The sequence below is a fragment of the Nomia melanderi genome, chromosome 6 (genome assembly GCF_051020985.1).
Source record: "Nomia melanderi isolate GNS246 chromosome 6, iyNomMela1, whole genome shotgun sequence".
Lineage (NCBI taxonomy): Eukaryota > Metazoa > Arthropoda > Insecta > Hymenoptera > Halictidae > Nomia > Nomia melanderi.
In genome coordinates this window covers 14,468,553-14,496,298 of record NC_135004.1, presented here as the reverse complement: position 1 = coordinate 14,496,298, position 27,746 = coordinate 14,468,553, and the positions used below count along the sequence as shown (strand labels likewise).

Genomic DNA, 27,746 nt, shown 5'->3' with positions numbered 1-27,746 from the left:
TTTCGCGTCCATTCGTTTCCTGTTGTCCCGGCGTACTCGTAATTCCTGGACTTGAGCAAAAAAAAAACAAAAAAAAAAAACAAGGAAACGAAACTGGGATTACGAGGCAAATAGAAATGAACAAAGGGGACTGCCGTTCGACGGGTCATTAGAATACGGTCGCGTGCTCGTTGCAAGGTCCGTCGCGTTGAAAATAGGAACTTTCTCGTCATCGTCCGTTCGCGTTATATTATCAACCATTTACGATATAACGTTCCCGAACTAGAACAGCGTATCAACAACGTGGCTTTCAAACGCGCGGACCGATTTTTCGGACCGACCGTCACGGTCGGTCGGGCGACCGTCTCGAGAAACACCGCATTCGCCGACCGCGAACACATGCGACGCTGAACACCCATTATCTTCGTACGAAATAATCACGAAACGAGCAAGGACAGACCAGCGCGCACGAGTCAATAATAAAAAAATCTTCTCAAAAGCACGGATTACGTCGGACTTGAATAAATAAATATCGAATATCAAAAAACCCATTCCACACGTTCAGAATCACGAACCGCGCGCTCGATCTCGGGGGTCGATCGTCGCGCGCGGCGAGTCGGCTGCGCCGAGCAGCTTCAGCGCCGCGGTACGCTTAAACGATGGATAAAATGGAACTCCGGCCGAGCCGCGTATATTATGAAAAATATATGTGTATGTATGTATATATATATATATATATAAACTTTCGCCTAGCTATATTACCTTACACATTAAATAGGAACCAATGACACGTGCTCAAATCGCAGACGCAGAAACGAGTTCCGGGAATCGGTCTCAAGCGGGGCTCAGGGTGAACGAGGCGGTCACCGCGTTGCTGATCCGCGATTTCACCGGCAAATAGACCAAGGACGGCGCGAAACGTTTCTCCGAGGTGGACGACTCCTCGCCGGCTTGCATAATCTCCTGTTCCTCGATTAGGAACGGCTGCATGATCGTTTTGTCGGGATTCGAGTTCATGTCCTGCGGCATCGCGTAGCAGGCCGGCATCTTGTGCCTATTCGCGACGTCCTTCAATGTCTTGCTCAGCTCGGCCAACACGCTATCCGTGGGATCGCCGATCGCCTTGTGATCCTTCCGGACGTGTTTCTTGATCCGATTCAGATTGGTGGTCGCGTACCCGCATTGCGCGCACTTGTACACACCCTGAGGAGTCACCTGGACCGCTGTGTCCTCTTGTCGTTGGTTTCTGACCGTCTCGGGGATCGTTTGATTGGCACTGACTCGCGGACTGTTCCCCGTGCGATCCTCCTTCGTTTCCGGGTCGTATTTCTCCTTGGCCTCGGCCATCCTCTCCGCGTCCAGTCCGAAGTTATTGCGAAGCGGGGACTGAAGATGGGTCAACAGCGCGGGGAACTGGTGAGCAGTGAGTAGATGTTGATGCAACATCTCCGACTGATGAAAGCATTGCGAGCAAATCGGGCACTGCAGCGACTTTTCGCTCTCGGCACTCTCGTGGGAGTTGACGTGCGATCTCTCGTGAAGGAACAGGAAGGGCAGCACGGTCGTCGTGAAATTGCAGTACGAGCAACGGTAGCTCTTCAGCTGCTGGTCGCCGTCCGAGGATGATCCCAGTAGATTCGACAACACCTGATTACCGAGGCCGGCGTACTCGACGGACTTGATTTGTTGCGGTACATCGAATCCGTTCGGTATCTTCAAGTTCGATCCCTGCGCGTTCTTCGGGGCGTTCGGCGGTCTGTTGCCCGGTCTAGAAGTCGTTTGATACTGTTGCTCCATCTCGCGCCACTTGTCGACGCCCGTTTTCCCGTGATCGCTCATCAAGTGCGCCTTCAGCCATTTTATACTACGGAACCTTCTGTTGCAAATCGGACAGACCTCGGTGAAATGAGTGAAGTATCTGTGACTCAGGTCGCCGATGTGCTCCGGCTTGAGGGCGACATCCTCGGTGCTCACCGCGCCTCCGTGAGCCTCCTGTTTCGTTGAGCTGGCCGCGTTCTCGTCCACGATGCCGTGCGTGTTGTGCTTGTGCACGCGCAGGAAATACTTGCTGCAAAGCTCCTTGTTGCAGATGTTGCAGATCACACCGCCGATCTGCGCGCCGTTCTCGATCTCGATCCCGTGCATTCGTTGCATGTGTGTCTTCATGAAGTACTTATTGCACAGCTCCTTGTTGCAAATCTCGCAGTAGCTCGACGTAGGCGTCATGGGGATCGCCTTCTTCTCCGTGGGCGTCTGGCTGGTCGGCGTCGAGTTGGTGACAGTGGAAGTGGTTGTGGGCGTGTGAGGCACGGAGCTGGTAATGGGTGGCTGGTGATCTTCCGCGATGTGTCTGCGAAGAGCGTCCTGGTTGGGGTAGTCCTTACCGCAAAGAGAGCAGAAACCTGAAACTGCGGTCGTTGGCGACTTGTCCTGCGGCGGGGATGTGGGTTCCTCTATCGCGCCGTGCTCCGTTACTTTATGGATGTGCAACGTCGCTCTGTTCTCGCATTCTTTGCCGCACACGCCGCAGGAGACTCCCTTGCCCGACTTCAGTCCGTTCAATTGCAGCAGCATGGTCTGCAGCTTCTGCAGATCCTCGGAGATGGTGTCGTTCCGTTGATCCGTCTGTTCCGCGTCGCTCTCCTGCTTCGGCGACCGTTGTTCCTCGCTCTCGTGCATCTTCCGGCAGTGCGCCTGGTACAGACCGGCTGTTTGAAACCGTATCTCGCAGATCTTGCACTCGTATTCGTCGGTTGACCGTTCGTTCGACTCCGCGCTCTCCGCCATGATCAGATTCAGGGGGCTGGTCTGCACTTGGTGCCAGGTAGCGATCGCGCCCGGGTTGCCGGGCGACTTCTCGTTCTCCTGCATCACGATGCCGTGTCTCTTCATCTTGTGCGTCCTGAGGAAGTACTTGTTGCAGTACTCCTTGCAGCAGATCTCGCAGAACGCCTCCGGATTGATCACCCCCAAGCGTCGCAGCCGATCGGCGTTGAACCCCGCGTCCCTTGCCTGCTGGATCGACTGGGGCGATAGATGTCTGGGCGCAGGAACAAACGACGCGTCCTCCTGTTCCACGCCGAATTCTTGCTTGAAAAGCGCTTCCACGCCGCTGGGGCTGTCCCTCGGAGTCACCCCATCCTCCTCGTTCTGCGGAAAGCCGAACTGAGCCTCCTGCGACTGATCCGGCAGCTCGGTGTGCATCTTCTGCCTGTGCTTGCGCATGGTCTCCTCGTTCTTGAACCGTTTCTGGCACAGATCGCAGGCGACGCTCAGCGCCGGAGGCGTCGCCGGCGCTTCCAGCTTGACCATGCTGTTCGTCATGTTGCTCGGGTAGAGTGTCCCTACGACGTTGCCCTCCGCGGTGCTAGGGCCGGGAGAGTCGACGTAGATCCCGTGCTTGTTCGCCTTGTGCGTCTTGAGAAAATACTTGTTGCAGAACTCCTTGTTGCATAGGTCGCAGTACGCGTCCGGATTGAAGATCCTGACCGGCGTCTGTCCCATCGACGGTTTCGTCATGTGGCTGGAATCGGTTAGCGGGAACGCGGGCATGGGCAGGTATTGCGTCAGCGTGCCGGAGAACCCGGACAACGCTTGCAAGTGGTTCGGTAACGCGGGTATCTGGTTCGCGGTGACCGGCGACGACCACAGTTCCTCGTTCTGCGTCTGCATTTGCATTTGCATCTGCATCTGCATCTGCGTCTGCATTTGCATCTGCATCTGTATCTGCATTTGCATCTGCGTGTGCGCGTGCGGGCCAGCGCCTAGCCAGTTCGCCGCGAAGCTCTTTACGCTGAGCAGATTCACGGAGTTCTCGTGTTGGTCCGGTTGCTGGGACGGCGGCTCCATCTTGATCGCGGCGCTCGGCGAGCCGTCGGATCGGTTCCGATCGGCCAGCTGCGTCGCGGTACCGTGCTCGTTATCGAGATGCGCGTGCAACGATTCCTTATCGTCGAATAACTGACTACAATACTGGCAACGGAACTCGTTATTCAGGTTCTCGTCGCCGCGCAACAACGACCGTCGCGGCAAGGGCGACTGCGTCGACAGCTTACCTTCGCTGTTCTCGTCTTCATCCTCGTCCTCGTTCGACTCGTCGTGCAGCAGCATGTCGGCCCTCGGCACCACGGGGAACCTCACGGGCGTCGTTTGTTTCCGGCGTTTCTTCGGCCCCGTCGAATCCCCGTCGAACCGGAGACGTTTCCTGGCATCGCCGCGCTCGCCGCAACTCGACCCGTCGCTGTCCAGTTCCGTCAGCTCTGATATCGTCGCCTCGCGCGCCATCCTCGAGGACGCTTCCACTCTACGTGACAGGCCACCGGACCAGATCGGTCCCCCGCGTCCTTAGATCTCCTCACCCTGCCGGGCACAACAAGTTCGCCTCGTTATTTTACCTGAACATCTTCGATATCGAATATGCGCAACTCTGGACCCTTCTATTTTTCTTTCTCTCTTTTCCGTCAGTCAACGGAATGGATTTCGAGGGTGGATCGATGGTTTCTGTAATTTCATCCGCGTTTCCCGGCGTTCTCTAAGGACTCGTTCGGTGTACAGGGTGTCTTGTAATTGGTGGTTCGGGATGGGCATGATCCTGTACCGGACAGTACGTTGAAAATGAAGCGCGAAGCTTGTTTGTTCGAGACCTCGCGAGCTTTTGACTAATCCCCGTGTAAATATTCATTGAATTCGAATGAAGTGATTTGTGTCTCTGCGACATAGTTTTCGAATCCTCGAAATGAGGATTCGGAGGAGTTAATTGCCTCCTACATTTTTCACGTAAACTCATCTGCTTCGAAGCTATGCCATCGGTTACGCGACACCCTGTACTCTTTACAACAACGAAGACAGCATTACCTAACGAGCGAAGGAGAAACATGTATACATGTAAGTTTGATGTGTCGAAGTTCGTTCAGACACCCCACACGCGAATGGACATGGTCCGAAAAGGGAGACGTTTGGGGAACTCGGAATATGAGTCATATATACGCCCATGGTTTGGGGCTGAACGCGGAGAAATGGTAGGAATATGCATTTCGCAAGCTCCGTAATTACTAATTGAAGTTGACAGACCCGCGCGCGCTTTCCTAACGAAATAATCCTCGGGTCATTGAACTGTGCCAATTTCGGGTATCGATGGCAAGCGCTACAGGGTGAATCGTCGATGTCAGCACGAGCTGAAGGGAAACGAATAAAACGATAAGAACCCCAACGAGGACTTGTATCTCTATGGAAAATGAAACAAACGTATCGAGCTGATGAGTTCCTTTTGTTCACACTACTCTGACAATGAATAGAATAACAATTGGTAATTATCCTTTCTACGATTGTCCATACTACAACGAAACATGGATAACGAGTGGAAAGTTTGAAAGCAGCATTTCGATAAACTTCGGTTCACTGAAATAATTCTTCAGAAAATGAATCAACTAAATACGAACTAGAATAATTCTCCCCACAGTGAAATCCATCACCAACAGGTCCCCATCTAGCTAAAATTCTTCATTTCCGAAAACCAATTTAAAAACCACGACTCGAACGATGAAACTCCATTCACACAGAATGCTTCCATGAAACAACGAACGAACGGAAAGCATTTTCATTCGAATCGGCCCACGGAAAATTGATAACAACCGAATCACACCCCGCGTAAACACGAACGACTTCTATTCATCTAGTACCAGTCACAAAGCGAAACTATCTGTAACTTCTTCGTCCTTACCAGCGAGCACTTTAATCCCGTGGACAACGATCGACCGTCTTCGTATCGAGGATCCTCCGTCGCATCTCCGTGTCAACGGTGTCCGACGGGTATCGTTAAACGCGAATAAATCGGCTCCGAAACGACACGATCCCGTCGGGCGTCACGTGTAGAACTTTATCGGTCATTTTTGTCGCGCGAGCCGCCCGTAAACACCACTTCCTTTACCGGAGAGCACACACGGTCACGGGGATGATCGTTTCGCGCTCCTCCGATCGGTCAAGACGCCGGGATCTCTGAAAAGGCGTCGCTGGCACGTGGCATCGGCGAGGGGTGAGCGCGACGACGGGAAGGGTGGGCCACCTCCGAAGGACGTTGGTCAAACGAGCACTCGAGCCGACGAAGCACACGACCGAAATTCTACAGTCTCGACGGAGTACATCGAACGACACGAGGAAGGCATATTTCGACGGGAGATCGAGGAAGGATTAAAAACAAGGGTGAAGAAGGTGGATCTTCGCGAGGGAACTTTTAAGGACCGAGACGAACAGCTGCCGGCGAGACGTAAACGGAATTTAAAGACGTTGAAAAGGTGCTAATTTATGGTCCTTCCCGGGCTTACGCCTCTCTGGGCTCTCCCAGGTTACTGTTAGGTGCAGGCACGGTGCCCTGTGAAGGGCCTGTCACATCGTTTTCGTCCCTACCACCTTCAAAGAGCCACCACACAAATATCCCCCCCACCACTACACTAACGAAGCAGCGCTAGCTGCCATCCCCGAACAGATGATTTCCGAAGTGACGTGCTCGATTTTAACGCGATTCGTTGGATACCGTTCATTTCATTCGCGTGCGATTTAAATGATGAGATTCTAATGATTCTAAATGCTAATGACAATTGTTGAATTCTAATGACGACCATTAATCTCGTTTTTGAACGATTATATGGATAATTTGAAAAAGTTTCTTAGCTTCTACATAAATAGAGTCTGTACACGCGGTTCAGTCTGTTTCGTCTCCGTTTCTTCTTCGATATCGATACCGTAATCATAATCGATCAATCAGTCGCGGCTTTTTTTAGAAAATTCACTTTTTCTCGAGTATCTAATCAAATCTGCTAATTAAATCAGCGATCGTACCTGTGCAAAATTTTTACCCCACTCAGTTTCGCCTGTTCGCGTTCGCCGTTCACGCATGAAGGTTCGCAATCTAGAGATCAATCACCATCGGTTGATACCGTTGTCCCCGGTTATCAAGGATTCGAAAATTTCCACGAATTTCATTGTGCTTCGTTTGAAACCGAGCCGTTTTATCATCGATCTCTTCACGTTCCATCATACAGCGGGTGGTGGTTAGCTGGTCTAAACAGGCGAAGCAACTTTTAATTTAGCCGGACGATAATGGCTCGGTTATCCCGTTCTGCGGATCGAATATTCGGGCCGAGGAGGGCTCCGAGGGTCGTTACTCGAAATTCGAAGGCCTGCGCGCCAGTCTACGGAAATTGGATTACGCGAGGGTTGAAAACTGGCGCATGAAACGGGGACCGTCGAGAGGGGGTCCGCCTGATGCAAAACCCGCATTACTGCGCAACGATTCACGGATTTTCAAAAAGTACACGTAAATACGCCCGTATGGCTCACCGGTGTCCCGACGCGACGTGTGCACGCACACACTCGCGCGCGTACACATTGGGGAAAAGCTTTTGCACCGTTTCTGTCCAAAATTGGATGAATGACAGGGAATGAACGGGCAAAGGGGAGAGGAGGGGAGGGTGGGGAGCGGGACCGAATAGGGAATTTCACGTCTTTCACGAAAGGGTGTCGAGAAAAACATGTTGTCAAAAGAGAGTGGGAAAGCACGAGGGTTGCGGGGGATGGAAAGTGGGCGTCGGGCCCGCGCCGAAGGGATGGAAGAGGTATTATCGGCGCGCGTGCATCGCAATATGCCTTCTCTCCTGTCCCCCGAATCGGTTTTCGCGGCGTGCGCTCGGTTGCGTGGGCGTACCGCGCGCTGCACGCGGTAAACAACGCGGCCCGGCCGAACCGGCGACGATGCTGCGGCGACATATGCCGCGAACGCGCGCAGTGCACGCTCGCAGCTGGCTCAGCTCGTGGCCCCAGCGGAAGCGACGCGATGCCGCGATAAATTATGCGTTTTCGGCGTCGCGTCGGGGAGAGGCGCCGCGATTAATATTGAATCGACGCGATCCGACGGGACGAGCCGCGGCGGCCGGGACCGGCGGCGGCGGGGGCATAGAAGTAATCGAGGCACGCGGAGACGATAAGATTGTCAACGGATGCTTATTGGATTTAACGTCGAAGCAGAAAAGCAAGCCGATAGCGGGCCGGAATGTCTGGAATCGATAAGAGGTAGCGGACGGCGAATTATAGAAGTTCCGTGTGTGGAGCGTTCGATCATCCCCCGGTTCTTCGAGTCGAAAGAAAAAGCTCTTCTACTCCTCCCTCTCTTTTCCTCTCCCGCGAACTTTTTGCTCTTGTCTCTCGCGTGCGGGTGTCTTGTTAGTGAGAGAGAAAGAGAAACAGAGAAAGGGAGAGAGTGAGAGAGAGAGAGAGAGAGAGAAGGGAGACAGAGTGGAAGAGAGCAAGAGCGGCAGGCTGTGCGTGGGTGTGCGCGTGAGTGCGTTTATATGTGATTTCAGTAGAGGCCTATTGATCGAGCGGCGAACTTCACTGGTCCGCACACGCGCATAAGTCCGCCCGTAAACAAGACAAATATCATCGCACCAGTCCTGAAAATCTATCCGCCCACCCTTCTTTTCTTTAAACGCCCGACGCGATTTCATCCCCGCGACTCCTTCGATCCTCTCGCGACCAGATTCGGACTGCAATTACGCTTTACCGGCGATCGCGCGAATCGATTCGTTTTTCCATTTAATTGGGCATTTGATTTCGAAACATTCGCGAAACGATTAAGTTCGGGCTGGAATCGATTGTCGTTCGATCGCCGTTGAAGGTTTCATGGAAAATCTAAACTTTCGTTCCGTCGGAACGTCGTCGGTGTGCACCGGGATAAGTTCATAGATAAAATGTCTCGCGAAGCGACAGAATTTCCACGAAAATCCGCTCGTACCGCGGGAACGGAGAGGTTTCACGTGCTCGGGGGACGGCATTAACCCGTTGACGGTCTAATTGTACCGGGAATCGCGTGGCTATGGTAAAAGGTGTGATTCGCATAAAGGTGGGGATCGCGGAAAGTTGGATCTGCGCAATGCGTGTCGTCGGATGAACCACGTGGAGTATTCGCATGCAAAAGACGTCGCCGGATATCGGACGGTCTTTTAGTCTTTGCCGAATGGGCAACGGTGTAGCGTCGTTTTGCAAATTCCACGTCGGTGCTCGGATCTCCTTTTTTCCCCTCTGGATTTGTTTTTCTCCTCTTTTTTGTATTTCGCCGCCGTCAATCACCGGCGCGATGAGGTAATCGGACGTAACCGGAATTTCCAATCCGTCGCGGAAAAATAACGACGGATTCCGCGCGAGCCGTGATTTCGCAAGAGAACGACGATTGTTTTTCCGCGAACGATCGACCCGCGTGAATTTCGATTGCACGTCGATTCGTCACGCGCGCCGGTCGGAAACGCGATTTCGGCCGTGCGACGGAAAGGTTAATGGGTGTGTTCTGGTTGTGCGATCGCGATCGCACGATCTCGGGGCGATTTACGACGTGCCGGTCTGGCTACTTACCGTAATCAGCAACTTGCCGCCCATGCGAAGTAGCCCGAAATATTCGCGATCGGCCGTTCTCCCTTCGTCGTTATCCATTTGTTAATTATCGTGTTACGAGCACGACGATGATGAATCGTTCCCGTTGAATGAGGCGCGTGCTCGCGGCTGATAAAGGCGGCGATAACGACGATAACATCACTTTATTCACTGCGCACTGAAAGCCCAGAAAAACAATGGGAAGCGTGTGTGAAACGCAGGGATTCAACGTCTTCGTGAGCGAAACCGGGAGCCGAGCTGCCGGATACGTGTAGGAAATGAGACGGGCGAACAAAACGAGACGGGTGGAACGGAAAAGAAAGAAATAAACAAACAACGACAACGAAAGAATTGCCGAGGAACGATCAACGAGCCTCTCTACTTACTATTGTTTTGGCCATCGTGCCACGATGGCGGCCATACTTGATATGAGAAAGTATCCCCCACATTGTCCACGGCCATCTACTAATTCCCCCATACACCCCCGCGCTGAATTCAACCCCCCATCCCCGCTACCGCCCCCAACCCTCGTTTCCAGTCCCACCGGCCAACTCACCCCTTACTCCTTGCCACCCTCTTTCAAAGTCAGGGACGACGTCTTGCTAGGCTCCTCTGGCTCCTCGCGTCCTCGTAGCGAAATTTCTTCGTTTCCTCGAAACCGTCCACGGGGCCGTGAACTTTCGACCCTGCGACGCGCATCGGGATCTCGATAATTTCAGGCTGCCTCGATTGATCTCGCGATATTGATCGTCACCCAGAACTTTCCGTTTAACGGGAACGGAAAGATATCGAGGCCGCCCCGAGCTGTGTTTGTCCGTTCAACGGATCCGCACGATAGAACGATTCTCGGTCCGCGAAAATCGAAACGGAGAAACGAAATGTTTTCGAACTAGCGCGGCAATGCGCGGGGCTGTTGCCGGGTAGACGTCCGTCACTGTTCGTGGGTCTTTCTTCGTTAAGGCACTTCCTCCTCTCTCGAGCTTACGCACCTGCACACACGTGCGTTAAAAAGGGCGGCCGGCCGCACTCACTCACACAAACAGGCATACACGCGCACGTCCGTTCACGGGCTATCATCCTGTCTTCCTCGCGACTCGCGGCGGCAGTTCTTTTACCCCAGTTCACAGTCATTCCTACGGCCCTAAGGTGGACTCGAGGGATGAAGGACCGACGGAGAAGGGTGACGAAAGGGAAGACGAGCGGCGGAAAGAAGTCGGAACGGAAAGAGAAAGTGAGCGAAAGTGGGGAACCGTCGAGGTGGAGCGGCGCGCGCGGGGTGGCATTTTTACTGGTCACTCGGAATTCGGTTCTCCCACCACGCGGAATCAGATGACTCTCCCCTCGGCCGCCCTCGCCGGCCGCCCGAACTTTCCATCTGCCCTGACCCTGTGTCACCCCACTTCAGCCTCTAGACCCGGCAACTACCCTCGCGCAGCAAATTAGTTTAGCCTCACGGACAAGTCCGGACTGGAACGAGCCTCCTCTCAGGAGTTTCCTTCCATTCCACGGGAAATGACGCGCAGAATCTCGCGAGATACACTCGCACCTACACCAATCAGATACTTTTCTTCTTTTCGTCCGTTTTCGCCTTCCTTTTTTTCCCTCCCGTTGCCTCCTTTCCGAAAGTACTCGGGGGAGCGTGCGCGACGAGTAGCCGAAGGTTCCTCGACACTTTCGCTCACGTTCTGATACTTTACGGGCCGCCTCGCCGTGCGGGAATTTATCAGTAACCTTTTCGTTTTCTTTTCAACGGGACGCAGTCGCGGCTCGAAACACTCGTAACTTCTGCATTTCGCATAGGAATGTTGTCAATGCTTCCTGATCCATGCCGGGTAACATTGAAATCTATTTTCAATCTTTAGCCGATCGAATGATACATTTGCAACACGCGCGAAATACAAGATTCAGCGTTGACAACGATTTCGTATGAAAAACAGACTCTTCGTTTCGTCCACGGTTTAATTACATTTTTCATAGAGTGGACGAGCGTTCGGTTGACTCCACTCTTCGCTAAGCGTCCCGCGAGTCTCTTTAATTGCGTGAACATGCACGCGTTCAAACGAAATTCAACAAGTGCCCGGTTTCGTCGGGAAACGGGCTCGCCTCTGCGCGTGATTATAAATAATTAACGGACGCGACCGGATCCAACGAAACGCGGGCGTCCGCGCGCGATTGCGCGGCAGCCGTGGCTTTCGCTTCGAATAAAATTGCTCCGTCAGCTCCGATTCGCCTTCCGGTCGGCTAGCAGACACTTTGCTCGCAATTTAATCGCGCGCTGCCGCGGCACACGCCTGCCGTCTCACGCGTTCCGTCCCGCCACCTGCCCCGCGGGGAACGCTTTCTCTCTCTCGGCTCGGATCGGACAAAAAAGTCGCCACGATGGCTCCGCGATCGTACATAATTCAAAAGATAAATTTGAACGGCTGGCCAGAAACGTCCAGGCGAACGCTGGGGTGTTCCGCTCTGCGGTTGCACACTTGTCACGCGATTCTATGCGGTATTGATAATGATAATGAAGTAGGCTCGGCCCGCAGTGGCCGTTCGAAATTAATGATATTAAGCATCGTATGGCGCATTTCAATTGCCGGGACGCGGCCACCTCTCTGCCGGTGCTTATTTTCCCAACAGACGTTCTTTCCCTTCTTGTTACGGTTGTCAGACCGTGCCGGCGTTTATGATTGTCCGCCGATAGACATCATGCGCCGCAATTTTTACGTTGCACTTTTAATGAATCAAGTCATTGCGTCCGCCGCGCGGTCGCTCGAATTTACATTATGGGGAAGTGCAGTTGACCTAATTGAAATTAATCGATTTAGTTGTATCGATCCCTCGTCGGTGTTCTATTGCATGCGTATTTTACAGTGTTCACATTCTTAGTGTCTCACTGTTAATAGTTACATTATTATTGTCCAATCGGTATTTATTATCGGTTATACTTCGCCACGATTCCATTGGATACTCTTCATTGAGTGTTTCGCGGTACTTATCGCATCGAGACTTCTATGTTCAACGTCGAATTGTATTTCGTCCTGCAAATCGGCCAACGAGAAATGGAAAAAAGAGCCTCTGCACAATTCAACGCGGTGGAAACGAATTGACGGATATGTTTCTCAAGCACGCGCGCGATTGTGCTTCGGTCAGCCTCCCTTTTGCGCTATTTTCATCTCTCCCTCTCGAATAATCGAATCACCGGAGGAAAAAAAAATCGAAAAAAGCAGGCGAGTGGCCGTGTCGCGGGACCGTGCGCCACATGGATGGTCACGGATCCAGCGCGATTCAATAGCGGCTCTCTCGGTTCTCTCTCTTTTTTTCTGTCGTTCCTTTCTCGTGAAAAGTATCAAACGAGAACGTGCCACGGTAGCAGTTCGAGATAGGGTATAAAATTTCGATGATGTCGAACGACGTTGGGCAAGGACATGTACGTGTATTCACTTTACACCCGACCGGCGGATTACCGTGTGTAATTTGGCTTGATTGAGTTAGCGTACCTGGATCCCGTCTGGTGCTAATTAATCTTTAAGCTAGGACTAACCGCGATGGTATACCTCTGTATGGCAAGGTTTGACGCGGTCTGCATATCATAAATGTGATTATCACTGCGATTTCAGACTGGTAGAACCGTTCACTGTGCAATTATATTAGACTAGACCGTAATGTGCACAAGTATCGATGGCAGAAAAAGAATTGTGCCGTTGGAGTAGCATACCCTTCGAAAAGATGAAATGCAGGAAACTATAGTGGCTGACAGTAGCTAAAAGGTCAAATTTTCATTCCGGGACGTTGTACGGTAATTAAAGTTCGCTTTTCAGTAATTCTTGCTCCGTTACGGTCCGTACGAACAATGGAACAAATTCTAAGAACTGTCACGAGCGTTAATGCTGTTTGCTCCCGAGAAACTTCGACGTTCATTTGCATAGATGCTCCGATGAAATATTAATGTTTTTGTCTACTAAAACATTGAGTTTCGACGCGAGACACGCGTCTCTCGGTAATGTTCGCATTACCGTGTGCTTTTATCCGCGATTCCTTTTTGTTCTTTTGCCGTCTACGTTACCAATATCGTTCGACAAACAGATGCCCGAGGAACGTGTCCGACCGCAAAAACTGGACAAGCGAAAAGCAGGATGAAAATTTGCTTGCCTTGGTACGAGCGTAATAAAAGGCAAACGTTCGGCATCGTGAAATATAATCACCGGATCAATTCGGCATTATTAGCTCGAGCCAAAGAAGGGTCGTCCATTACTGGACAGCTGGACAATAGTAACCGTATATGCGATTTTTCCCCCACTCCCTCTTTCCGTCGTTTTTTGCGGTTCATGGTACGCTTGTTGCGTTGCTAGTTTTCTATTCGATGTACGAATTTTGCGGACGTACATCTGACGTCTTACTAATGTTACAAATGTTCCCTTCGACATGTCAGTGCCTATCGTTGAATCGTACACGACATTCTCTTTAGCAGTGAAAACGGAACTTCGTACGAAGTTCGGCTTAGAAGCGCAATTTTATCGTTTCAGGTCTCTTAATCGAGAACTTGAAACATTTTAAGTGAATCATCTGATTATACACGATATCGCTTAAGAATGCATTTTTTCCGTGTGACCTGGCGTTTCCAGCAGTAGATAAAACAATGTATCCAAGGACAGGGAAACAATATTGGTTCACGTAACACCGGTATACTATTCCTTTGTGGTTTCCTGTTCGTGTCCTCGGTGTCGTGATACTTTTATTGGCGCGGCAACGGGACGATATCGTGTATCGGTAAAGCAGGAATTTATCGAGGGTAAATCGGTCTCGTAGCATCCGACGATAAGAATCATGCAGTTCACAGAATCGCCATCTATACGAGTAGCATAAATTGCAACGAGAATTCGAAAAATCTCGCCTCACAAAACAGATTTCATTAGATTGAGAATTTTATTCCGAAACTACATTAAAATTATTCTGAGTACATTATTAACAGAATGAAGCAATGAATCCAGAACCTCCATCTTCAACCCTTCAATCTTTCTAAATTTACAATATCGAATCTCGTTTGAATTCGCGATACCTTCTGATTGTTTAAAAAAACCTGTCAACCTCTAGACACGATTCGTTTCTCGATAAGTCATCGGTTAGTAATCCCAACCCGGACATTCACAGATCCACCGATGTTCGTAAACAGAACCCTCCAGCCCTTTCGGCTGAAAGTAAGCGCAGCCAGCGTTTGTTCTTCGGAGAGGCCCTATGAATCAGTCAAGTTGCACGATATCGCCGGATCTGTTGCGCGAAAGGGAAGAAAACAATGAACCCTACGTAGGACAAGAGTAGCGTTACTTGATCCAGTTACGGGCGGCGTTCCTGGAAGGGGTTAGGATCGTCACGTACACGGGGCGGCGATGATGCCTTTTGTGACGAGGGGCGGCAAGGACAAAAAATAAAAGAAGCAGAAGAAGAGGAAGAGAGAAAGAGGAACGCTCGAGCGTGCTTTCATGGGTGCACTAAAATATTCATTGTCTGAAAATGGGCGTTTGTTAGAGTGTGTATAGTCGCTCTGTGCCTCAAGTGGCGAGAGGTCTGAAATACACCGCGCGAGGCCTAGAGTAGGTGTGGAGGCGTTCTATTATATCTCAAGGCACGAATCCGCTCGAGAACCAGAGGGGGGTTCGCAACCCCGCAGAAATTCAATATCTTGTTAGGCGGACGCGTAATGGGCGTTCTTTCGATCGGTCGCGATCGATGATGCCCGTTCGCGGTTCAATGTCGACGATGACGATATATCTGGTACGTTCTCTCGAAAATCCGTTCGCGGAATCTTCTTATTTCCGCTCCGTTCTCGCCTTTTTTAGAGCCTCTTCTGGCGCGCTCGAAGCACCGGCGCGAGAAGTAACTTTCACTCTTTCTTTTTCCTCGCCGTTTTCCTTTCCCTTATTCGATGACAGCGTCGTTGGCTGACACGGCGCTCCTCCATTACCGGAGGGTCGTCGCGAGATTCCCGATCGCGCGATCGTAATTAGAATTGTCGGGGCACGGAGTTCTTTTAATTGTGAACCACCACTATTCCGCGATCGTTCTATCGGAATACGATATAAGCTGCCTTCACGCGTCAAGAAACACGACGACGACCGCGATTCCTACGACACCGACGACCACGACGACGGAACTTCTCGATGCCTGAATTAACGACGCGCCGCACGGGTCCGCGTTTTATTTCTGCAAAAAGCAGCTGCCGTTCAATGGACGACGGGGAGCGCGGGGCGCGGCCGGGCGCTAACGAAACGGATCAATTATATGAAATGAATGCGGAGCGATGCACGTAATTCGTCCCGAATGCCACGCCTTCGCGCGAGCGGGGCGACGCGACGTCGACGGCTTGAAAAATATTCGAACAACAACGGACTCGGGAATACAGTGAGCACGGCGAATAAGTTTCGCGGAGATTCTCGGGAATTTTCGAATAGCCGGGCTAAAAATTTCAAGTTTTCATGGCAGCCCGGCGTCTGGTGGCGCGAGACGCCTCGAATGTAATCTCGGCTCTTCCGGCGGAGCTTACAAACGCCCCGAGGGTGGTGCGAGGGTAAGGTTGACTAGGACCAAAAAGGGTGGCCCCTGATACGACGTGGCGACAGAGCTTCCTCGCGATGAAGCACGTTGTTTCCTCCGAAGAATATGGATTTTATGCATGAATAAAGGGTGGAGGAGCTCGGTGCACCCTTCGCCCGAACAATTTCCCTTACCCGTCGGTCTTTCGACGACTAATTCAAGTACATTGCGCCACTGTCACCACTACCACCGCCGCTACCGTCACCACCACCGCGGCCGCCGCTATCGTCGCCATCACCGACGCGACGCCGCGTCGACGCGGGTTACGGCAAACCGTCGCACCTGCATCTGCGAATTTGCATGCGCAAGCACGACAATCCGCGTGTTTGCCCGTGTCGCATATTCGATGTAGATCCCGCCGTCGATGCTGCTATTGCAAAATTTTTTATTCCGTTCCCGTGTACACATCTTAGAAACCGCGTCCGTCCCGAAATTATGCTCGGCTCTGCGAAATATCGCGCGCTCGACGCGAGCCAAGACACCGCAAAAACCGGCAGATGGGGTAAACAAATTGCACGCCCGTATAAATATTTAGCGTACATCGATACCGGCGGGAGACGGTCGTTACACGGACGCCTGGAATTTTCGAAAGTTACCGCTCGGATAGCTCAGGGTCGTTCGAATCCCTCAAGAGCCATCGAGAGCCTTGACACCTCCTAAAACTTGCCGTGCGGACAGCGACTCGTGAACGTTGAGAGGTAGCCGGAACCTTGTGAAACCTCCTACGGTTCTTAAAACTTATCGAATCTCTCAGTGTTCCGGGAACTTTACGAATTTCCTGGCACGTTCGCTTATCTCCGCCGGAAATTCTTTCGGTGCTACTGAAATTCCGATGGTTACATCAGCTCTCCTAGGTTCCAGCAGTGCCGCCGAAGTAATCATAGATAAGTGAAATCGAGCTGTCTGTTCCTCGCGATATTTTAATCATTACACTCATTATCACTTCATTATTAGATCGATTCGTTTAAGAACCTCTCTCACAAGACATTCTTCGTCAAACGATCCCAACCCAAGTAACATCAAAATCAATACTCAAAATCCAAAATCATCCTGCACCACATCCCCGACTCGACGGTTCAAGAATCAAACGACGCGTCGATTCGAATAACAACGAACAAACAAACGCCGGTCGAACCCGTAAAAACAACCGCGATCCCCGTGAATTCGTTACCGATTGAGATTTATTAAATCGAGGATAATTGCGTTCGCGCGGCGTCTGGTTCCTTTGAAAATTGCCAACGCGCGGAAGTGACGTTCCCACCGTGTGTTCCGCGCGGGATCATTTCGCATGAACAAGATTCATTCTCCCACCCGACTGAATGGTAAAACGCTATCAGCCTCGTTGTTTCTCGGGCTGTAGCAGAAACGAACCTGTTCCTCGTCGTCGTCGCAGGGAGTACGGGAACTTTTTGGTGGGATGTCATCGACACCACCTGCGAAACCGAGCGCGCCGCTTTCCACGCTCGCACGGTGTCGATTGAATTGATTTCCGATTCAGACGAGACTTCTTTTCTCTCGTGGATAGACTATGGATGCGCGGACGGGTTAAGGGACCGAAACCAGCGGAGACCGACGAAGACGAGGGCCGCCGGCCGGAGAGAGACGGAGCGACGGAGTGGGCGGGAAAGGGGTCCGGGTTGAATCTACCCGGCGCAGTGTGTACCTCTATTCAGAATCATGCGGCATGGCTCGTAAATGGAATAATCAGTGACACGAGGGAACATGGAATACGCTGTTGTCCCGGTTCTATCCCTGCCCCTCCCCTCTCTCTCTGCCCGCCTGGTTTCCCTAACCACCCGGTTTCCTCTTCGCTTCTTCCTCTTTCCAACGGCGCGGCTCCGCTCGCCATCGCCCTCCATGGAAACCATCCCTCTTGGTAGTTGCGGTGATGAATAATCCTCAGATCCACGGCGAGACGGCAAGTTGCGAGGTTAACAAGTGAAAACGTCAACGGCGAACGCGACAAGAACCGGGGCGGCTCGAGATACCGTGACGGCGACGTCGACGCTGCTTCCTCCTCGTTTTATTACGGTTCAACGGTGACGAAATTCAATTCCGCTCCTGGCCTCCAGAATCTGACCCTACGCCGACGCGTTCACGCACGGGATGGTCGAATCGAATCAGCCGGGGTTTCTCGGTAATCCTCTCTGTGCAGCTGGATGGATGGCTTCACATTGTTTTATAGGGAGTCGGTCATTCGCGACGGATTGGTTGTCAGTTATTTTGTAATTATTAGTAGCTTAGAGATAAATCAGTAGCTTAGCCTTCTGATCGATAAACTGGTTCATATGTTAGTCAGTTTTGTGTTCGGAGGGAGAATCGTAGAAAAACGAACTTAGAAATATCTGCTTTTAATCGAGGCAGTGTTGGTGTTCGCAAAACTTCGCTTTCGAGTTAACCCGCCGCGATCTGGGATTCAAATTTAACCGAATTTGATAAAAAGTTACGTCGCCTCGTCCAATGGAGGACGCACCGCGAGTGCTACTGCCGGCGCTGAACGTTCGCAGCGCACCGGTTAAAACGGACGATACCTTAAATGCTTAATTCGCGTTCGATCTTTCATTTCGGCGCGGCCGTTTCGTAATTGGAAAAATTACGGTGCCACCTGTAATCGGAAAGTTCGCTGTCCCACTGTAATTTGCGGACGTGAAATAAATGATGTCCCCGGTCATTCGTTCGTTCCCGATCGAATTTGTCGCTCGAATCCGAGTCACTGGTTCCGATTGCGCGTCGGAATTAACGAATTAATGAATTCCCTCGGCGGTCAGGCAGCGCCGGTACCGTGCCGGTAGTCCGTGAGAATTCTTCGCGAGGAATTACGCGGCGAGACCTTGCGGACGGGGGGGAGGAACTTCTTTAAGATGGAAACCGAAAGATTCGTCGTCGTCGTCGTTCCGTGCCGACGACGGAGGATCTAACGCGGAGCGAACGAACGAGGAGAGAGGAAACGGACGGGGAAGCAGTGGGAGGGGAAAGCGGGGTTGCCGCTAGGAAAGGGGAAAATGGGAACCGGAAGAGGCGGGGGTGGAACGGTAACGAAGAATGTGGGAGAAGAAGCAACGACCCTGGGGCGGAGGGGTTGAACCGATGGTACTTCCAGACGTAAATTGCAAATGTTCCGGAGAACCGGATAATCGGATAATCAGCCAGACTGTTCTGTCTCCGCTTGCCATTTCCAATATCTGCTATCCCGGAGACATCGACCTGCGGATCAGCAACGAGTTATCGTCGAAATAAAAATACTCCTTGTGCCACGCATGCATTTAAACCGTTTTATTGTCCCGGTCGGTGAGAGCGGAATCTCTTCCCAATTGGGTCTGCCGCTGTTCTTCCCTTTAAAATATTATTATCCGTCTAGACCAGCGACAACTTCCGCGGTAGCGACCGTTTCCACCGGCTACGGAAATGTTTTTACATTTCGTTCTGTTGCGGAATCCTTGGGTATCTACTTCGTAGATTTTTGCAAGCGGTTAGTTTTATCATGTTTGCGAACGTTTGGATCCTTGTTAGTTTCGATCAACTGTTTTAGATAGTAGATTTGTTTTTTTAGAAAGATCTGAATAAGGGATGATTTTTAGTGTCTATTGTGTTCTCAAGATTTTTGTTTCGTAGTTCTGTATGGCATTATGTTAGCGTATGTAAATAATTTCTAAGTTTTGTTAACCCTCTGCCTACAGAATTTTGCGTGTTTCTAAGGAAGTGTATTGAAACCATCGAACTCTAAATTGAACTAAATTAAACCGATCCGAAATAATCTTATTCAGTAGCCAAGGGGTGAAACGTGACACCCTGACGATGAATTCCTGATATTAAATCTTTGAAAGTCTTAGAACCTACGAGATTAGAAGAGACTGGAAGGTAATAAGAAAGTGTGTACGTAATCGTTCAAGAGAAACTGCCTTCATTTTTGTTACGTAATATACCTGATGATCGATCGAAGAATAATTAATCGTTCTGTTCTTCGGCGTCGCAATTGCCCCGCTCCCTACCCTTACTTCCCTTGAAAACAGTAGCGGCAGTGAATGGGCATGTCTCTGCAGCTCCGCGATGTTCAATATCGTAACCCGCAGACCGCCAGCCGCAAACCGAGCACTGGAAGTCTATACTAACTGCACTCGCAACAAGACGGTTGATTGGTTACTTGTATCTGTACTTAAATTCGATCGATTCTTTCCGGTGCTCATCGTTTCTCCTCCGATAGAGCCGATCGGGTCGATCGACTCCCGGCTGCCTTTACTTCTTTGACGATTGACTCCGACCCCGCGCGAAATTACTTCGGCAATTACCTATTGAACGCGGTCTCCGTAGCTTTTCAACTTACCCGCGCGATCTTCCTTTGCGCTCCTAACAATTTCGGGGCACGATTGAAAACCGCCGCTCGTCGCATCGTTCCTTTACGTACGAACGTAATCGTTTTTGCAGTACGGTATTGTTCAACTAACCGGATTTCCGTTTGATTCGTGGATTTTATATTTCAATGAGACTCGAGAGCATTCGCATTTAATGACCTTGCTCGTGATATTCGGTCAGACACGCTGCCGGTAATTTCGGAATGAGTTCCGCGAAGGTGAACGTCGTTAATTGCTTTTATATCGGAACTATGGAATACTTTTCCCATTGTTCACGTTTAACTTCATGAATCAACGTGGACGTGGAGTGAACACGGAATTCTTTCCACCTCTGACGAATTATTCACGATGAAGTACCTCTGATGAGCGCCGTTGCGAAAAAAAAAGGAAATGTTCGCGAAGCAACGGTTTAACAAGGGAGCACACGCGTTGCGGTGAAAATTATTGTACTTCCAAGGTTTCTGTAATGTGCGAAGTGAAAATTAATGGCCGCTGGTTCCTCGGGGTTCCAGCACTTTTCGAAGACATTCTTTGCCGCATGATTATTCGAACATGTTGCGTAATTAACAGCATTTCACTGGTAATTAGATCTACATGTTTCCCTGCTCATTAATTGCTTATTTTATTTGCAATAAACTGCCGCTAAGAATTGTATAATATAGGATTTATAACAATATATCACGCGAATGTCGAAGGTTATTAACCTTTTAGCTGCAGCCAATTTCGACAGAAAATTATTCACTGCGAAACTCGTATAGCATCTGCCGGAAAATCGGGAATAATTGAAATGAAAAACAACGTCGAAGTAACGCACAATATTCGGTTACTAAATCTCAGCGGCACATTTTATTCTGCGGCAGTTTAGCGGAGTATTTATGTATTTCCTCGATTTAACGAAATTTATTCGATATATTTATACGTGACTGTTTGATCAAACTCATTAATAGACAAATAGACTCAAATTACATCGTGAACGAAACAAAAGAGTTAATTTACCTTATCGTCAGCATTCGTACGAATGAAATGGTAACAATCGACTACATACAAAGGAAATGAATAGGTAATGGGACCGAAAATATGTCGCTCAAATATCCCGCCAATTCAGATTCAGAGCAAATCGGACGTATGTTAACGTTTAATTTCGATTAGCAAAAAAATCTGTTCTACCGATCCTTCATCGTTGTCCCCGTTAGAGTTCGTTGAATCGGTCGCGTACAAATTGCAACGGCGAGAACGCGTCGCCGCGCGTATGTAAGCGTGACGCGGGCGGCAAAGCGGAATCGAACGGCGCTGATAACTGGTAGCTATTAGCGATAACAACTTCACGCCGGACGAATCGTTTTGCCACGCGAAACTCTCCGTAACTGCCAACTGCATAGTTCCAGATAAACTTCTGTCTGTCCGTGTCCGCTTCGCGGAAACTTCTTCCCGTGCGAGTCGGTTCGCTGTCTCGCCGCGCTGGATCTTTCTTTGTCCACTTTTCATCAAAGAACCACGGGAACGAACGCGGAACCGTTCGAACGTTCCGCGCGCCGCCGTCAATACGCTCGAACGGTTCAACGCGCCGAAGTTCCGGTCTAAGAACACTGCGGGAACTCGCTCGTCCCGAGTTTTTCATCTCCTTCTTCGAAGTAGCCAATTTTTAACGGAGAAATTTAAAACAATATTACCGCGGCGCGTTGGAGGAGCGAGGAACGGAAGATGTTACGCGTTCCCCGGGCAGCGTTCACTTAAATCGTTCCAGTGGGTTTCAAGATGGCCTCGCGGCGCCCTTTAATCTGCGGATAGCGTTTAATCTGGCATGCGGAACGTTCGAGTGGAAAGCGAAGGAGGAAATATAAAGAGAATCCGGCTCTCGGGTGCGGGTTCCTCGAGGTGATTTTAAGAACACCTGTGCTTTTTAATGGTGGCCTTTAAAGCGAATCGACGACTCTCGTCCGGCGCGAATGCCACTCGACCGGTTGTTTGCAATATGTCACTCGACACACTGGAAGAATGGAAGCACGCATTGCTCGAGCACACAGGTCCCGACGCGAGTGCTTCCAGCAATCGAGAAAGGGCCGGGGGGCGGGGACGAAGGGCGCGGAAACATCGGAGAAGTAGAATTTATGATTAATCGAGGACGACGTTAGCCGCCGACGGAATCCTCTGCGGATGTACCGATCCGTCGCGTCGTATTCATCCCCCGACGGGGGATGCAAATAATTACCGCTCCAACATTTGTTACGGTTGTCATAAATTTCACCGCGGCGCGGCCGTCTTTGGCCCGTGACAAGGGTCTCGGTGCACAGCTCTCAAAGGACGAGCGGTACCGTTGCGCAGCCGGAAGTGCTCTCGAGCGCCGGCACAGCCAGTGCCCGCGACGTGGACTATGGCGAGCACAGCGCCGCGTCGCCCGGCAAATACAATCGATAATCGAACCGGCCCTTTTTAATTGACTCCTCGTACGAGGAGTCCCGCCACTTGAAATCCTTCTGTGGCTGGGAGAAGGGAACGGAAGCGAAAGGGTTCACTCAGGAGGAAAGAAGAAGCGGGAGGTTTTAATCAGCTTTGCGGGGCGGGGACCGCGCCGCTCTGTCGAATCGAGTGTAACCCGGCTATGAATATTTACCGGGTTTATCTTTGAAGACGGGAAGGACAATCAGTTCCCGCCGGTTACACTGTTATTCCGTTTTAATAAACCGCCGACACTGGTTCCTCCGGTGCGCAGGGAGCTCCCTGCCGCCGTCTAGCTTGTTTTCTTATATTCATGCGGTCCTGCCGCCGTGCGGGAACTCCCGCGTGGTCCGTAAGCTATCGTGATCTCAAGTTTCTAATTAGCAGATGGTATACTGCGGCACTGGTAATACTCGTGATTATACTATGCGCCATAATCGTTTAAAGGCACTGCAGAGCGCCGCGTAAAGCTGACTGCCGTAATGGAGTCGCAGTTGTAATACCTCGATTGGAAAAAGTGGAACTAGAGCGTGACGCTGATGACGGAAACATTGGGAATGTTTAAGGAAATGTTGCGAATGTTCGAGGTTTACAGTCAAAATATCTATCACGTCTTTAATACGAACTCCGAAGTTTGTTATGGATTTTGTTTGACTTCAAGGTGCAATTATAAAGTTCCATTGCGAGTGAATAATAAAATCTGCTGAAAGAGGATGCTAATCATAGGTCAGAATAAATTTTCACTGTTACATCTGGAATACCTGGAAAGGCACACAGAATTATTCACTTACCACTCTTTCCTTGTAAAACTTCAAGCGAATCAAGGAACGAGTAGAGAGAGGAATCGTTTGTACCAAAATGGTCTGGACTATCGAGTCTAGATGTTACATATGGAAAATCCAGGATTCCTGATTCTACAAGGACACTAGGGTCTGGGTTGACCGCTAGACCAGACGTGACGATGTCCTCTTGGGCTGAAAGTCTCATCGGGCTAAGTCTCCAACCGGTTTGGTGACTTCCCAATGGAAATAATGGTATCGCGTGATCCAGTCTGTAAAGTAACTGTTCCACGCATCATTAGACTCGAGTGCGGCTTCATGAACATTTTTCATTTTATACTTGTGTAGACTGAATTGGTCAGCGGCCCGTGGTTCCTGGTCATTCAGGTGAACTTTAAACACGTTAGATCGTCCAGCTGACCGATTTTCGATAATACTCGCGGCGTCGGGTCGCGGAGGCTAAAAGGGTATCAGTGTTCCGAGATAATTAATTGCCCTGTCAACGGTCGCATTTGCTTTGCGCTACTTATTCCTGAAAGCGTCATTAGGGCTCGCCAGTTGTCTGGGAATTCCTGTTTGTCAACTGGATGTCTTGATGCGCGGGGGCGGTGTAACGTTTCGTTATTATCGTGGAATACAAGCTCGCGGCCCCGTCAACCGCGCTGAAAGGACATCTTCCATCATTCGCGGTTTTTTTACCCGCTTGTGTGTACTCCGCTCCCGTTCCTGTTTTTGATATCTTTGTCCCTCCTTTCTTCCTCCTTTTCTTTGTCTCGGCAAGGCTCCCCTCTTGCTACCCCATTCTCCGTTCACAGGCCATTCCCTCCTCTTGTTGTCCCTCTCTTTCGGTTACGGGCGACCAGCGCTACCACCATTTTGCATTTTCTTCTCCGCGCTTTGCCGTCTCGACCGTGCGACTTCGCTTTCCATCCCTTTTTTACCTTTCATTCGGTCCTCCGCAGACAATGAAAAGCCTTCGCTCAGAGGTAAACGGGAAACGATAGGGAATTCCACGACGATAATTGTTCAAGATTTCGCCTTTATCGCGGCCGGAAGTAGATCTGGATGCGGTTGAGTTTTAATCTCGAGCTTTCTGCCGACCATCTTTTTTTTTATATCGGTCCCGGCTGAGTTGCCCCTGCTTTGACGCATCGCTCGTCCGAGTCCGAGTCTCTTTATACCCGAATTAACGCACAAATTATCAATTTTTCCAGATATTACGTATATATATATATATATATATATATATATATATATAATTATACAAGTCAACTATGGAAATTGAGGTTTCACTTATCTTCTAATGGATTTGAAACGACTTCCCTTTTAAAACATCATACACGCTGTTTAAAAAGAAACAAACTAATTTCCTTTTTGCTACCTGCTATCGCCGTTCAAAGTTTGAATAAGAGATCTTCAGCTATTAATCATCGCTCTTAGAAAACCAGCAAATAGCCGTCGCGTTAAAAAGAAGCGCGGCACGGCGCAAAGACAGAAAAGAAAGATGAAACGGAGCTAGTGCCGTCAAAAACGTGTAATCTTCCGCTGGAGGCCGTGTCAGCTCGTAGAATAACGAGTACGGTTGTTTACTCGATAGAACGTGCATGCCGCGTATTTTCTTACCGTTCGCGATATCGACCGGCGCGATTCAACCGTCTCCGCCTCCATTAATTACGGCCGCGGTTTTCGGACCAGTGGAAATTATGAATTCTCGTCGGACGATAATCATTATCCCCGGTCACGAGTCGCGCGCGCGCCGTCGAATGGAATTAGAGACTCGATAACCGACGATTGCAAAATTGCAATTGAAATAACGCCGGGGCCCCCGCGCTCGCCCCGCTAGACAAGTAGACTAGTTTCGCGCCAATTAACATGGTTTTCGGTTCGGCCGCTACTCAAAATTAATTCGCTCGCAAATTCGTTTCGATTTTCCGTTGCCCGGTTAATATCGCCGCGGACGGTGAAAGAGGATGATCGAGCATGCGTGCCGTACCGGGCGCATTCGGGGCATTATCGTGTGTAGCCCGCTCGTTCATCACGGGATTTTCAATCTGTAACGATCAATTTGAATGAAACGCAGCACGCCAGCGCGCGACCCTTTCCGTTCCGCGTGAATCATTCGCAACGACGCAGAGCGGGGTGTTTGTAGGATCTGAGCGGACAAAATTAGAATCAGGTTTATGTCGACCTTTGACAAGAAAATACGAGAATGTAACGTATGGATTGCAAAATGCTTAACTTTCGAAATATCTCGGCACTGTTCGAGTGCTCCGAGGATAAACAAATTTTATTTCATCAAACAGAAACAATTTTTCGATTTAAGTGAAATTTTTAAAATGAACTTTTGGTTGATATGCTCGGTCGAAGGGTGTGCTACGAAATGCGCACAGGTCGGCAGCGTATCTACGCGATCTTTCATATTTTTCACCGGCCGTGCGTCATTCGAATTAATCCGTATCCACCGGAATTACGCTGATTACAACGTCGAAATTAAATGTGGAGCCGCGCGCGGAAGAAATTATTGTTATAATATGATTCGGAAACGCGCGCGCAAATTTATTCGCGAAATAAATGGGAAGCAAATTGTTACTTACGGCGGACCGCGATAAACGGTAGCGGGAGAGACTCCTCTAAAAAAGTAATATACATATTATATACTAATTATATTTTCGTATATACGTTAAACGATTCGATGTTTTGGAATTGATTCTGAAGTTTCAATACTCTTTACAGATTACGGACGTCGATTGCCCACATCTATTAGACGTCGAAGCAGCTGAACATGAATTCCGAGGTCCGCAGGTAAATAAAAACAATAGGAAATAATCTCCCCGCAAATCGCTGGCCAACAATACGAGCACATCTAAATGGATAACCCGTTCGCGTATTAAAATTTATAAACCAAACGGTAATAGTTCCTTATAGTTTAAGCGACTTTAATATCCATAGAAAACACGGTCTTTCGGTTTTCACGGGCGGGAGTGGCATTGTGAAATTTTATTTGGACTCGCGATACCAATATAGTAATGTATGTTATCTCGCGCGCACGGCCTGGCGTCATAAGTGCAAAGCTTTGTACACTACAGGGTATTAAAAGTTCTCTGTCTGCTTTGCGTTCCCGTGTGCTCTCTGCCGTTAAGAACGCTTTTAATGTTTCGAGTTGTATTAATCGCGACCGTTCCCGCGTTTTCCGCGCGAGCCCGCACAACGCAATGGCGTCGCGTTTCGCGGAAATTCGCGCGCGTCGCGCGGTCAATATAGCGGCGAGTACCAGCGACCGGCCGACTCCGCTGATCGGATCCGTTTTCTGGGAAAAGTTCGGCACAGAGGATCCGATTATTGTGGCGGCTCACGCATCATCGAAATTCGCGATCGAACTGTTTCACGCGTCCGACCCGGACAACTTTCCGTCCCTCGGATTCGGGTCAATAAACCGGGGACAAAAGGCACGGTTTAATGCGTCACCGTGGGCTCGGCTATCGGGCTTTCGAGAACAAATGGGCTTTGTGCGTCGCACGGCTACCCGTAACTAAGACGAAACAAAAAAAAAACGAGAAAAAACCACGCTCCTCGCGAGGGCACGCGTAACACTCGAATAATAAATGAGCCGGGCCATCGAGTCGCTCTCAATATGGCCGCCATCGGTCGGCAATTATTAAGAAAAGTTTCGCCTCCAGGCACTGTAGGCGCGAGGGTCGCCGCTTGGACGAGATGCAGGGCTGTAAAGGGGTCTCCGGTGCGCTGGAGAGCGCGCGAGGGTGAAATTTCGCGCGTCCGCGCTTTCATACACTCCCTAGCGCTCGCCAGATGCCGAAGGTCGAATGAAATTAAGTTTTGTTGCACGCTCGCACTCGTGAACTTCCCTCTAATCTGCCTATCCGCGGAATTGCCGGTCGTTTGAATATAGTTTAAACTTCTCCGGCCGGGAACGAGGCGGTGTAAACGTTATCTTCTATTTACGGCGCCGCGAAACAATTCGATGGAATTTGACGAGGATTCATTAACGCACCGAGTAGACAAGGAGATTCGCGCAAGTGGCGCAACACGCCGGGAGCCATTTTGTTCGGGTTTACAGGAATGTAGGAAGGAAAACAGAACGAGTAAATATTGTTCAGAAATTCTTTACTCTTCCAACCATTTAGATCAATTTTCTTAGGTTCTCATTCACGAGACTCGATCTTTCCAGAGTGAACTGAGAAACCGCTAG

At 50.2% G+C, this 27,746-nt stretch overlaps 2 protein-coding genes across 6 annotated transcripts in view; one reads left to right on the top strand and one right to left on the bottom strand.

Annotated features, from left to right (window-relative positions):
• LOC116432939 (cell adhesion molecule Dscam2) overlaps positions 1 to 27,746 on the top strand; it is a 257,102-nt gene that overhangs the window by 24,522 nt on the left and 204,834 nt on the right. For 4 of the 5 annotated variants that reach the window (XM_031990463.2, XM_031990466.2, XM_031990467.2 and 1 more), the window contains one exon: positions 26,273 to 26,341. The gene's annotated coding sequence lies outside the window, so the exon portion shown is untranslated. Of the gene's footprint in view, positions 1 to 6,056; positions 6,270 to 26,272; positions 26,342 to 27,746 lie in introns of those variants that run through there. The other variant, XM_031990462.2, reaches the window with a different exon arrangement.
• Positions 814 to 4,263, bottom strand: LOC116432940 (uncharacterized). The gene is made up of 2 exons (XM_031990468.2): positions 3,730 to 4,263; positions 814 to 3,669 (listed from the first exon to the last, which is right to left on the bottom strand). The coding sequence occupies exons 1-2, from the start codon at positions 4,261 to 4,263 to the stop codon at positions 814 to 816; spliced, it is 3,390 nt and encodes a 1,129-aa protein (XP_031846328.1).